At 40.2% G+C, this 13,753-nt stretch overlaps 1 protein-coding gene across 2 annotated transcripts; it reads right to left on the reverse strand.

The window, feature by feature from the left end:
• Positions 1-334: 334 nt before the first annotated feature.
• On the reverse strand, positions 335-13,689 carry qtrt2 (queuine tRNA-ribosyltransferase accessory subunit 2). 2 transcript variants are annotated; one of them, XM_030123206.1, is made up of 8 exons: positions 13,106-13,689; positions 12,968-13,023; positions 10,467-10,543; positions 10,166-10,375; positions 8,420-8,619; positions 5,768-5,919; positions 1,317-1,431; positions 335-1,182 (listed from the first exon to the last, which is right to left on the reverse strand). In XM_030123206.1, exons 1-8 carry the CDS (start codon positions 13,321-13,323, stop codon positions 933-935), a joined length of 1,278 nt encoding a protein of 425 aa, XP_029979066.1. In that variant the 5' UTR covers positions 13,324-13,689; the 3' UTR covers positions 335-932. The 2 variants fall into 2 exon arrangements, with proteins under 2 accessions (XP_029979066.1, XP_029979065.1); XM_030123205.1 differs by having other exon boundaries at positions 5,750-5,919.
• Between the last annotated feature and the right edge of the window lie 64 nt (positions 13,690-13,753).

The raw sequence follows: 13,753 nt of genomic DNA on the forward strand, positions 1-13,753 counted from the left end.
AAACTAGACTTCTCCACCTCCTCATGACTCTTTTTTACAAGATATAAAGAATCTACCCGCGAACACACCACTGTGACCGATTGAAGATGTTTTCCTATGGGGGGGGGGGGGTTAATATGTGACTGACAGTTTTAATTACCTGTCAGTTATGGACTTCTTCCTGATTCAAACCATGATTATTATATCAGCCTTTAAAGTTTGACCTCTAGGTGATACTTACTGTCTCTGTCTATGTACATTATATCAGTACAAATACACTTTTGTACCCCAGTGGACTTTAATGTTGTCAGATGATATACTGCAGACCAACAAAATACACCCAGTCTCAATGAAATGTGGTACAAAAGAATATTTAATGTTAACCTTGTGAAAAGTAGAATCTCTTTTGGTCCAATAACCTGTTGCCATACCTTGTTGATGAGCTGAGGGAACATTAGTCATGTACTGACCTGCAGTCAGATCAGATCAAGGAGCAAACGCAGACAGTTAAAGTCAATAGTCCACAATCCATCCATCCTCACATTTCCCTATGCAAATTTGTCTCGACTTTTCTCCAGGCTCCTTTCCCTCCTCAGCCAGCTATCTCAGACTTCATCTCTTTGCTATCTGCTCAGATCAATACGAAGTTTACAGGAGTGAAACCTCCCGATGTTAAACCTAGACACAAGGCCAGAGTACCAACATTAAACGGTTGACTTTATCTGCTCTGTTCTCCTTCCAGGCCCCTCCCATACCTTCACTTGAGACTTCAAAAACACTGGACTGACAAAATCTGCAGGTCTCTGCAGTATCACAGTTTATCCTCTGACTGAACCCTGTAGCTCGAGATGGTACTTGATTGTGATTACCAGTTCCTAAGCCGGTCCAGTTATCGTTCTAAGAGGAACGTCCCCCAACATCAATCCCTCACTTATCTGTCAGGTTTATCCTTCTTACTCTTTTGTTTCTATCTGGCCTCTGTCTCTGAGGACCCGTCTCTTGAGGAGGTCCAGCTTATCGTTGGCCAAAGCCTCTCTCAGGGCGCTGAAGAAGCCGTGATAGTGGGCTGTGTTGTGGATCATGAGCAGGACTCCAGCCAGGAGTTCATTGGTCACCAGCAGGTGGTGTACGTACGCCCTCTGGTGGTTCATACAGCAGTAGCAGCCACACCCCTCCACCAGGGACCTGAAGTCATCATGGTACCTGCAAAGAAGGTTTAAAGAAAGTGTGCGTGAAGGTAAAAATCAAAGGGAAATCACCTGTACAGCAGTGACGGGACATGTTCTGCACACGCTGCTCGATGTAAAAACATATAGGATTTTCTATCAGCCACAAACCTCTTATCTTTAAGATTGATCTCAAAGGACGTCATCTGCGTTTGATCTTCGACACTAATGTCTCCATTGTGTTGTGCCTCGCCTTCTGGGTCCCCCTCCTTATTCTGCTCAAGCACTGCCAAGACATGCAAACATCTAATTAACCCCAAGACACCACCAACTCCCATATCATTCAGTGGAGAGCAAACCACAAGCAGCGCTACAAAAAAATACAAGCAATACAGGCAAGGCTTATGATAAGTTAAAGGTTACTAGTGTACGATATTCAATTTACTTCAAACTAACGCAACTTATTTGATCAGTTTTCCAACAATTACTTTGAACTGGGTGATTAAACTAAAAAAATCCTTAAAAATACATTTTAAGGAATACAACAGTGCAGTCTGAATGTACCGAACACTTAAAACCCCCTCCCAAGTTGCTCATCGCTGAATTAATGCCTCTACAAATAAGCTTTTTACTTAATATGCTTACATGAATGTCCTTTGTAATCAGCAATTTGATAAATAATTCTAATTTAATTATATATTCTTCGCAGTAACTCTATGTGCTTACAGTTAATTTTTTTTATTCAATTACATAACGATGCTGTTTAATCCCCTTGTTCAACACAATCTCTGTTAACACTGCTATGTCCTATATTCTCACTCCATTACATGATTTGGATTCCAATGCCGGTCTCACACAAATGGGCATCAGAACAAGGTGACTTTACTTTACTAGAGCATATGATGAGCTGTCATCTTTTATCAAGATGGTTGTACAAGGGTAGAAAAGAAAACCATCAGAGGCAGACAGGATCGTAAGCAGGAGAAAAAAATAAAGAGAAGGTTCACGGTGGTGCATGATGAAAGAGAAACTAGACGACAACAATAGTGCAAAATTGGCTTAGCAAAAAGTGTGACGAGGGAGGAGGAAAGGGGAAAACTTCTAAACAAAGCAGGAAAAGGACATTATTGCGCAGCAGTGTTGTCTGTATGGGAATAAATAGATCAAAAATAAGGTCCTTATCCTAACAGATGAAAAATAGGAAGTGAATTTCGATTGAACCAGTGAACTAATACTGGAAAAAGAGGGGATAATGAGGACAGGCGGGGGTAAATTATCATATGATGTGCCATGTCAAAAAGGACCATGACTGGGAAGTAGTTGCTGGCCCCCCCACCTCCCACAGGGCCTTGTAATTGGCTGAGAGGGGAATTAGGGTCCTCTCTTCAGGTTTGACACCAGTGCGGCTCTCACCTCCACTGAACTCCATTATGCTCCCTGTGCAGAATCGATTAGTGCCGTCCGACACTAGATGCTGCCGGATCGCAAACTTCACTCTCAGACGAGTTTAACGCTAACTTTTTAATGAAGCTCAAAGTCTGCAGCTGGCTGCGTCTCCCACAGCTAGTGTCATAACACTTCTATAGCTGTTCACTTGGGACAACAATCAGAACGCTGCAACGGACTTAATTGTTACCTTACTGGAGCTGCGATGAGATGGCATTGATTTCATTTCACCAGCTGTATTTCTCCCTGCCCAATTATTTTAAGTGACCAGGGGCTACAACGTACACTTTCTACCAAACAAACACACTCAATTTGGATAACCCTAATATCACCATAGCTCCATATGATTTTAATGCAAACCAGATTCTTCATAAGCCACATGCAAATACAGAAACACTGTCTGCATTCATTGTAAGCAAAAAGGCAGTCAGCCTTTTTTGTTTATGACAGAGTGTTTTTCATCTCTGGAAGGTCTTTAAACAGAATCATTTACGTCTGGCTGAAGAGGATGCACTTACTAAAAAGATCCCTACACAGCCTCTATAGCATAAGGATAAAAGCCTCTTTACATTTGGGCAGAACGTTAATTCTGTGAGTATTTAACCTCATCGGAATGTTTCACAGAAATTAACAGAAGCATACCAAGCTTTTTATTGAGGAACTTTAATGATCAGTTCTGCGCTCTCAACAAACATCATCCTTTATGTTATTAAATACAATTAATAACAAAACTTGTGGCTCTGTCTCCCATGCTGTCTGCTCCCTGTCTCAGTATATTTAAGAAATGCCATCTAATAACACTGTTTATGGTCTGCACAGAAATAATGCAAACCATTCTATTAAAATAAATCTTATTTGCACACTATTAACAATCACATTTCTTTTTAATCTGTCTGTATCTGGCCAGCAGGACCACCTACCCAACCTGACAAATTACACAGTGACATGTCAGCTTGCTTTAGGCACACAATGCTACCATTTTCGATCTTTCTGCGTGTAATTTCTTTCATCGCAGATTTTTTAAAAGAAAAGAAATGGAGAAAAAAAAAACTCACATGATCTTGCTTTAGGCAAGGTTACATTACCCGAGAGGTCGTCTGACTTGACAAGAGCAAAATGGTGACAAAAAAGTGCTGGCAATTTAAAAATTTTCTCATTTTCTCTTTCTTCATCCCTTTGTGCCTCTGTTTTGAATCCACCATAACCCCCCTCTGTGACTTACTTTATATTCTACATATCTGTGAACACAGTAATGGTTACATCAATTACTGCCTAAGAAGAAAAAAAGCAATAACTGCAGAAAAAATGTGTGAAAATAAAGAGGGTTTGATCCATTACATGAAAAACAGCTCAAAGTTCAAAGGTACTGAAGAGGCTGAAATACAACAGAAAGACAAGTTGATGAAAACCATCAACTATATAATAAATTGTTTTATTAATGCTTTATACTCCCTGTGGAGCCACATACATTTATAACTTATTCCATTACTTTGGTTCATTTTTGTTAAGTTAATCATTTACCTTCTAAATTGATGGTTGAAGAATCTCAGAAATATTTTTAAATGACAAATAAAAGATATAAAAAATATATCAAAATATTAGTATAGATGAACAGACTTTAACCAAAAGTCATGTAAATGTGGCTTATCTTTTCTTTGATGGCTTTTTGATTCAACATTTGAAAGTTAATTAACTGATACAAGCTACACTGTAATGGTATGACAATAAGTAGAGGGAGCTAAAATGATGACTGATTACTTAAAGGTGCTGGAGACTTTCGTGACCAATTTCTCATTAAATCTGTAAAACCTCAGTCATAGCCTAACTATCACGAATCTGTACGTTTTTCTGTGATTACTCACCTGAATGTCTTGCATTACAGTGAACAATTTCAACGTGCCATCCACCATAAACAAACCGTGTGTTTACATTCAAAGCCAGTAGGTAACTCGGGCATCTTCAGAATTTGGTTGTGACGTGCATTGTGGGAAATGCCAGTTCACGCTGCTGTCTGGCAGCAGCAGCTCCTCCAGACGACACGGAAACGGCAGGAGCTGCCTTCCTTCTATGCATATTCTTCCAGCCATTTCCGCGTCGTGTTTCATCCATATAATATCATATGCTCGAACTGCCGCTGTCAGGCGGCGGTGCAAGCCTTCGCTTCCCACAATGCATGTTGCGACAAAATTCCGAAGATGCCCGAGTGACCTACCGGCTCTGAATGTAAACACACGGTTTATTTATGGTGGATGGCATGTCGAAATTGTTCACCGTAATGCACGAGATTCAGGTGAGTAATCACAGAAAAACTTACAGATTCGTGACACTTAGGCTACTTTTACAGATTTGATGAAAAATTGGTTACGAAAGTCTACCGCACCTTTAAAAACAATGCAGTTGTGGCTCCAAATGGGAGGTATTTCAGAGCAGGCGTGTAGAAAGTGAACGACAGTGAACAAAGCACAGCTGCTGGTGGCTACTTCAGCAGCACCAGTGAAATCCAGTTATTCTGAAATGTGGAGCAGGACAGAGGAGTGTGAGGATGTTCTTTGCAGCAAAAACCTGAAACCATCAAACATGCAACCAAACACCCAGTAGTGAAACCACTTTTTTTCTGTGTTAAACCTGTGGTCAAAGCAGCACACCACCAGCGACACTGCGATTATAATACGCAAAACACAGACATTTTCAACAGAGGACTTCAGTCACATTCTGAGGCAAGTCATGTTTTTTTTTTTTGTTGTTGTTGAACAGTGCAGCTGCACAGAAAACAATAAGAATACTTGGCTGAAAAATAACTTTTTACTGTGTAGATGTTTTTATTGTGAGCCATCATTCTTTAAATTTTAATAATGCTATACCACACATAAGAGCATTAAGGCACAGTAACTACTAATCTGAGAAAAACTGACAGTGTTGAAATGCAGTGAGCACTAGTGTACGATTTTACTTTACTGGGAAAATTGGATCACCGGTTGTTTGTTGGATTAATATATCTAGGTTATCAAGTGCATAGCTGTCTGTTTAGACTGATTCTCCTAAAATGTCCTAAAGTTGTAGTAAGTAAATCGTTTTAAATGATGCAACTCGAGCTGAAATGTGTCAGGAGGTTAAACTGTTCTAACAAGACTATCAGTCAACAAAACAGTTCACCACACCTTCAGGGGGCGCTGTACCTGCGCGCTCCGGGTCCGCAGAGATATCGAAGTTGAAGCACAGGGCACAGCCTCGCTCTGTCACCTGGAAGGGGAAGAAACTCTCAAACAGATCCACGCCAGCCTCCACACACGCCAGCACCTCATCAGGCCGACCCACGCCCTGCAGCAATCTGTGGAGTGACGCACAAACTCACAGTCAACAACCGCACATGACACAAACACAGCAGCAAGACAAGCACGATTTTAGCTGAGTCTAAGGACACACACACATACATACATATATTCCCGTAACACACGTAAGTCCTCTGTGAGCAATATATTAATGCCAGAGAAGAGTTATGAACAAAAACAAGCTGCATTTCTGTTCCCAAAAACAAACATTAGCGCACTAGGTTTGCTTCCTTCTTTTTGGGCCTCCCGTTAACTGGCTCTCTCCGACTCTGCCTGCAGGCGTCAAGGTCAAGCCCAATTTAGCATTCGATAATGACTCCACTCCACTCTCCTGCGGGAGACTGCACCTCCTAACAGCCCAAACAACCAGCAGGGATGGTGCCCCCACGGTACTTGAGATGAGCCTGTTCACAAGTCAACTTTGCAAAGCTCACAGGGGGCTCCTGGATACAGACAAGAGATCCTCACAGGTTGTCTCTCTCAAACTTGGAGCCCCTGCCAAAACTACTGCCATCTTCATCCTCAGCAGAGAGGCGTTAATGTGGGAGGATCCCCAGTGAAAAGGCTCTGAACCCCGACAGCATGATGGAGATGGAAGAAGCTGCCACATAAAGAGGAAATTTCTCTTTCTTTCCTTACTTTCCCATTTTTGTTAGATTGTCTGGAGATGTTGGAGGTTTTTTCCATTTAAATAAATAAATAAATAAATAAGACCATTTGCGAGCTGTGTCTTTTAATCCTTGTAAGGGGTTTTGGAATTATTTTTTGATGGACGCAGGATAATAACCACTGGGACTGGGACTATCAATTAAAGCTGAAAAAATATGAGTGGGAAAAGCACCAGAATCAAAAAATTCTCACCCAAAGTCTAGATAAAAATAAAAGTGAAGCCAAGGTGTGATGTTTATAGGAGACGCAATGTGGCTTCTGTGAAAAGCCACAGAGTAGAGCAGTCAAATCATGTCTGAATTTTAGCAGTGAATATTTAAGGTGATAATATCAGCTGCCAATCACACATTTAACCTCAAAACCTTTCTGGTAACACATGAGCGGCCAAAATCTACAGTCTGTGCAGAGTTCAGAGGTCTTGTTTCCTGTCAGACCACCTGAACTTCAATATGCTCAAAAGGTAATTACGGAACTTTTGTTCTTAGGCTCAAAAAAAAACGGATGTGCACTGAAGCTTTAAGGTCGAGCTGAGATAATGACGGTTCTCTTACTGTGGAGGGGGTTTAGGAGCACCGCAAAGCTGCTGGGTTTTCACTTACAATCAATCAAGCAGGATGATTAATTGATTGAGCAGAACCCACCAACTGGGTCTGGTCAGTCTCTGAATCACATTGTTTTCACACAGATGGCCAAAACCTGCCTCAGTCACAACACTTTAAACTGATGCGTGGCTTAATATGAATATAAATCAAGAAATTAGGGTTCGGCGAAATTCACAGTTAATCACCTTATTTTTCCAGTGTATGTATTCTTGTGTTGGAGACTATTAAATGCACAGTATGTAATTATGCTGGAGGGGTTTCTCAATCAAAATTTTCATAAAAGACATAGTCATGGGAGTTCTTTTCAACACCGTTCCTAATAAACATTCCTCTGATGTGACTCAGAATCATGCCTTTTTATCCACATTAGTGGCATATATTCACATCACATCGTTTCAATATTTTTTAATGAACGAGCTACAAGTAACATTAAACATCAGTAGTAGTAAAGAGGATTTGATACCATTGAAAGAAGACCTAATGAAACACTAATGAAAAGAATTTGAATACTGTTGGAAACATTTCCTATAAGCTAAAGAAACAAGCTAAAGAAACTAGTCATTTTAGATACTTTAATAAAGAATTGTTAGATATTACAGTCTTGATCACTGCTTCATTATTAAAACACTAAATATTTACTTGTTACAGGTTCACAAATGTTTCAACCTGCTTGCTTCCCACATTTTTTCATTAAATGATGCAATGGCAATCTGAAATAAGTGCTTATGAATAGTGGAAGTCAGAAAACCCATTAAGGATTGTGGATTTTATAAAGTTCTCATTCATTAAATTTATCTTCCTGGTTGGCCTTGGTACCAGAAACAGTCAAGTAATTTTGAAATGTAACAGCAAATGAGCTTCCACAGGGGAGGCTGTATTGTGTTGTTTCTTAAAAGCGTTATCAGTGAAAACATGTGCAATTTACCTACAGGGATATACAGTATATTGTATGGGGTATTTTTATGGATTATTTCTAAACATGCATCATCCCTGTCAAATAAATTAAGATAAAAATGTGACCACTGGCAGGCTGATGTTTACCCTGTGATGCCTCTGTGTTACATCACCCCTACTGACAATAATGAATAATAGACACGCAGCACACAATGGAAACTGTTTATCCACAATCTACTGTGTTTCCTTTTTTGAGCTGCAGTAACTTCACTGTAATTCCCTAAAAATTACACATGACTAGCTGGAAATATTCTCCCTTGTAAGAAAAGCTAACCTGGGTTTGTCCTCTGGCAGCTCCTTATTCACTGCAGTGATGAGCTGAGTCCTCAGGGTCTGGTCCATGGAGCCTGTCTGCAGGCCATCCAAACAGAAACCTGCCACAGGCCTCTTGGCTGTCTCCCTGGCAGAGCGAACCCTCTCTTCCAGGATGTCTCCTCCCTCCACCACCCCGAACACCTCCACTCCCTCCAACTCCTGCCAAGGACAAGCAATTTGGAAAATCAACAACACATGAAAAAGGTGGTAAGACAGAATGATGACAGATATTTAAAGCTATTCAGATAAGCAAGTACACAGAAAATGGTTTATTTATGTCCTGTAAAATAGAGCTACTGTTGATTGCCTTTAGAAAACAACAAACAAGAGACTTATGCTCCGGGTGTCATTTTCTTTTTATGCATTTTACAGAGACAAAATGCAAAAAAGGTATTGTTGCGAGAGCGCCTCTGTGATGACTTGACAAGCAGACTGCACATCAAAAGCATGAAAAACACAGTGGGGGGTGGTGCTCGGGAGCCATCAAGCTCCACACTATAATGTTCATGTCAAGCTTTACCTGCAGTATGCTTTCAGGCGTACTGCCTCTGTTTGGATCTTTGCCCAATATTCTATACCACACTTAAACTGTGGTCCCCCAACGGAAACAGCCAAGCAATAAAATACACAACAGAACACATAACTGCAGCAGTTAGTAAAGGCATAGTATAGGCAATAAAATAAAGATCACATAAAAACGACAGCACCAAGCAAACACACAATGATGGAGCGCTGTGAATCATCACAATGTGTTGGACAACCAATAGTAGGTTTTTAAAGGGTCCAGTGTGTAATATTTAGTGAAATATAGAGGTGAAATTGCAGAATGTACCACTTGGTCCTCATCTCATCTTGACCTACGGTACCCTCATTGAAACCAGTGTAGGATTTGTTCATTTTAAGCTTTTCAGTTGAAGGGATATTAACTGTAATCCACACTCATAATAGGAGATCATTTCATCACCTGGCAATGGCTTCCACCCACCATAAAGCAGAGAAATGATGGTCTAAGGTAATGGAAACACAAGGACTTAAATATTCAGATGATTATGCTCAAAGAAATACATAATTATATTCTATTTATACAATTAAATCCATCTAAAATACACAAAAGTAATATAAAGTTGACCTTTAAAGGTCAATATAGTGATAGTTTGAAGCAGAAATCAGTAACTAATACCTATTAAGATGAAAGTCAAAGTAAAAAAAACAATTAAAACATCAATCTAAAACGCTAAACATCAAGTCATTAATCTGGAATTGAATATAAAACTAAATGTAAAAAAATTTTAAAAACTATAGGTCATTCCAAGTGTCGTTTTCTCCCCTCAGAGTCAGTAATGACAGTCAATATTAGTTAGTGGCCACCAACAGTTCAACCAAAAGGCCAAACTGATTAATCTGCCAACCTGAAGTATGTATTTCAGCATTTTCTTCTTTGTGAATCTGTCTTAGTATACTTTTAAGTCTTTTAAGTAAGTGCACTGCCTTTAAAGAGGAACTTTCACAACTACTGACAATGTATTTCATTTAATTTCTACTGTTTCCAGCTGTAGAAGAGTTGCACAGCGTTCCTGTGACAACAAAATTAAACATCAATCCTTGTCTTGTGTGCTGTGCTACGCACCACCAACTCTTAAAAGCAGAGTCAATAAGTCTTTTGTGCTCAGAGTAGATGTGTGTTAAATGTTAGCCGTTTGTTTACCTGTACCTTCTGGTGCACCAGCAGACACTCGTCCAAGTGGGCTAGAGTTCGATCCACCGACTTTCGAACCCTTTTGCGAGAGGTGTTGTTCTGCCAGGTCTCTCCATCTGCCATGCTCTGGTAAAAGTCTGGCTGCACTGTCTTCTGCAGAGCCATGAATTTCTCGACTGTCAGCTCTATCCGTCCACCACTGCCCCACACTGACACTGTCTACGCATGAACAGAAGACATTTGCCCTTAAAACAGACACACAAATGTGAAAACAATTACTCTGCTGAATTTACAGTGTTGTTTCTCTCACCTTGTTGGTAGTATAACCCGTTGGGCAGGGGGCCGCAGGGTCATGAAGCGAGCAGTACAAGACAGTATCATGAAGACCTACACAAATCAAAGGCAACAGTGTGTATCAGCTACAAAGAACCAAATTAGAAAAGGGGATACAGTCAGCAAAGGTGATGGAGTGAGACGCTTCATTACAGCATGTAAATGTGACTGTTTGAGTCTGGAGAGACGAATGACGTGTGGCCTTATCAGCAAACACAGCTGGAGCAGAAGATCAAAAGGTGAGGAGACAAAAGCCCTCATAACAAATGCTGCTATTATTTCTAATTATTCAATCACAGCTTCTTCGCTCACGTCCCTTCTGGGACTTTAGAGACAACATGGGAGTAATCCCCTGACAGTTTACAAGTGACGCTACAGCGATTACATTTCTAATTTCAAATTTGGCTGCCTAAGGCTGGGTAAAACCATAGTAGCTACTGTTGTACAGCAAAGCTGAATGAGGTCACTCTTCTGGGGCATTTATATAAATACTACTTTTCAGTCAGGCTCTTGCAGCTAATCAGCTTTTCTTTATTGAACCCAACATATAGTATATTTATAAACTCCATAATTTGTTCCAGTGTTTCCAATTTAGGCAGTGGAAATGATGCTCATATATGGCCTACTCTCCAGGGCCAATGTGTGCATCATGCTAGGCGTGACATTTACATCAAATCAACTAGTCACACCAATATAGGATTTTGAGGCTGGAAGAGGTTCTTTTGATGTAGCAGTTAGTTGAAATGCCGAGTATAAAATGACAATAAGCGAAGAGAAGAAAAGAGCCACTCTAGAATTTACACTTCCAGCAAAGTCTAATTTAAAGTTAAAGGACATGTTGATGTATCAATTTACAAGAGAAAAAATTTTTCAAATTTTTCAAATATTAAAGGTGTGGGAGACTTTCGTGACCAATTTTTCATCAAATCTGTAAAACCTCAGTCATAGCCTAAGTATCATGAATCTGAAAGTTTTTCTGTGATTACTCACCTGAATCTCTTGCATTACAGTGAACAATTTCGAAGTGCCATCCACCATAAACAAACCGTGTGTTTACAAACAGAGCCGGGAGATAACTCGGGCATCTTCGGAATTTTGTTGCAACGTGCACTGTAGGAAAGGGAGGTTCACGCACCCGCCTGCAGCCGCAGTGGCAGTACAACCATATGACATTATATGGATGAAACAAACACGACGCGGAAACGGCTGGAGGAATATGCATAGAGGGAAGGGAGCTCCTGCCATTTCCGCATCGTGTCTGTAGCAGCTGCCATTGTCAGGTGGCTGTGCAAGCCTCTGCTTCCCACAATGCATGTCCCAACAAAATTCCGAAGATGCCCGAGTCACCACCCAGCTCTGAATGTAGACACATGGTTTGTTTATGGTGGATGGCACTTTGAAATTGTTCACCGTAATGCAAGAGATTCAGGTGAGTAATCACAGAAAGACTTAGAGATTCGCAATACTTAGGATATGACTGAGGTTTTACAGATTTGATGAAAAATTGGTCACGAAAGTCTCCCGCACCTTTAACTCCCCAACTACAAAACTTTACAAGATCTGGAAATGCTCAGGAAGTAGCTTTGAACGATGAGTTGTAGCATCAAGAGAAACATCATTTAAAACCTGCCACACATTTTCACTCAGCATGTGAAAGTATGGCCTATCGGATGACACCCTAGATAACTAGACCATGCATTCAAATCACTTCACACACACTTTTTACTTTTCTTGTTTAATTGAGCTATGCATTACTTAACTGTTTCTGACTTGACAGTACATTATAATGAAATAGATCAATAGGACATTTTACAAACTATTAGGAGAGATTTGCTAGTGGCTGATGGGATCACATGTTGAGTTACTGACTTTGAGGGAAAATTAATATTACAAAAAGTAGACATAGCATCTAAAATTGCCTTGATTTTTTTATGGATTGCTCCAGGTTTAGTAAATAATTATAATAATTATAACTAATAATTAATAACATCACATGAATGCATAAAATACTCTTGTGTGATTCACAGTTGGCTGCTTTTTTCAGCATGTAAATCATTTGGCATCAACTTTAGTTGATTTAATATATGATGAAGAACCTTTTAAGCAAAAATTGAATGTATTAGGATATATTAGAGTAGCATTGTGTTTACGCTCTTCTGAGTGCTGTTTGTTCTGCTTTGCATTACTACTCTGTCTCTCCTTCTGTTGATTGTTCTCCGTTACATGGAAAAATAACACACGTATATTATAAAAGCCAAGTGGCCTGTGTGTGTGTGTGTGTGTGTGTGTGTGTGTGTGTGTGTGTGTGTGTGTGTGTGTGTGTATGTCCGAGGATTCACACAAAAAATGGAAAAAGCTAAGTGCTGCAGTTTGGCATACTCATGTATTTTTGGTCAAGGAAGACAGTAGAGAAAACAGTAAGTTGATAGGACCAGTATTTTGGGAGATATTAGTAATTTTGGAATACAATAGCCTTACCTGCAAACGCCCTGAATCCATCCTTAAACTCTTCCAACACTTCTTGGTGTTCTGCTCTATAGATGAGAAGTAACACAAGTTAGATTGTGGGATAAGACACGTGTGTGTGTGTTTGTTTACGTGACGGCGATAACTTACATTGTGGACAAGGTGACCTGGGTGATAGACGGGAGGCTGTTCAGGGTGTGTAGTGTGTCCTGGGTGAGATGAGGAACTGTGCCAAAATGTGTGTACAGTAGACAACCTGGAACCTCCAGGGAATGCTGTCCCTTCCTGCCGAGCCCCTTTATGATACCGAGTCGGCTTTTTCCCTGAACCACTCTGGTCAGCTCCAACTTCAACCGATTGCCAGCCATGTGCTTCGTTGCCGTCGTTGAAGTCGTAAATATGAAATGGTTTCGCTACAATATCTCTCATATACGAATCTGGAAGACAATGGTTCCGTTTAAAGTTTAATGTCAGCGCAGAATTTGGTCAAAAAAGACCATGTGAATTAGCTACGTAGCTAACTATCATGTCGCCCCAGCGGTCACGTGTTACGAATTTCTACCTCATTTTCGGTGATTTCGGAATTGAGAAATGTCTTCTTAAGTGACACAAGTAAACTAAAACATATAATTACATCTGTGTCTACTTGGCATATGCCTGCTTTAATTTCAGAGCGTCATTATTCCGTTTAGACAGTATTCCCCAACACCCATACAGGATCTACAAGTCGTGGAAATATGTCGTCATCATCTGCGACTGCACTTACCAAACTATATTAATTAAAACACACAATTGTAC

The sequence above is a fragment of the Sphaeramia orbicularis genome, chromosome 20, assembly GCF_902148855.1.
Source record: "Sphaeramia orbicularis chromosome 20, fSphaOr1.1, whole genome shotgun sequence".
NCBI classification, from domain to species: domain Eukaryota; kingdom Metazoa; phylum Chordata; class Actinopteri; order Kurtiformes; family Apogonidae; genus Sphaeramia; species Sphaeramia orbicularis.

Coding starts and splice junctions, on each gene's coding strand:
- qtrt2 (XM_030123205.1), bottom strand. CDS start 13,323: ATGGCTGGCAATCGGTTGAAGTTGGAGCTGACCAGAGTGGTTCAGGGA. Junction 5,920..8,419: donor CTGCCAGAGGACAAACCCAG/GTTAGCTTTTCT, acceptor GTCACTCCACAG/ATTGCTGCAGGGCGTGGGTC. Junction 1,183..1,316: donor ATCAATCTTAAAGATAAGAG/GTTTGTGGCTGA, acceptor CCTTCTTTGCAG/GTACCATGATGACTTCAGGT.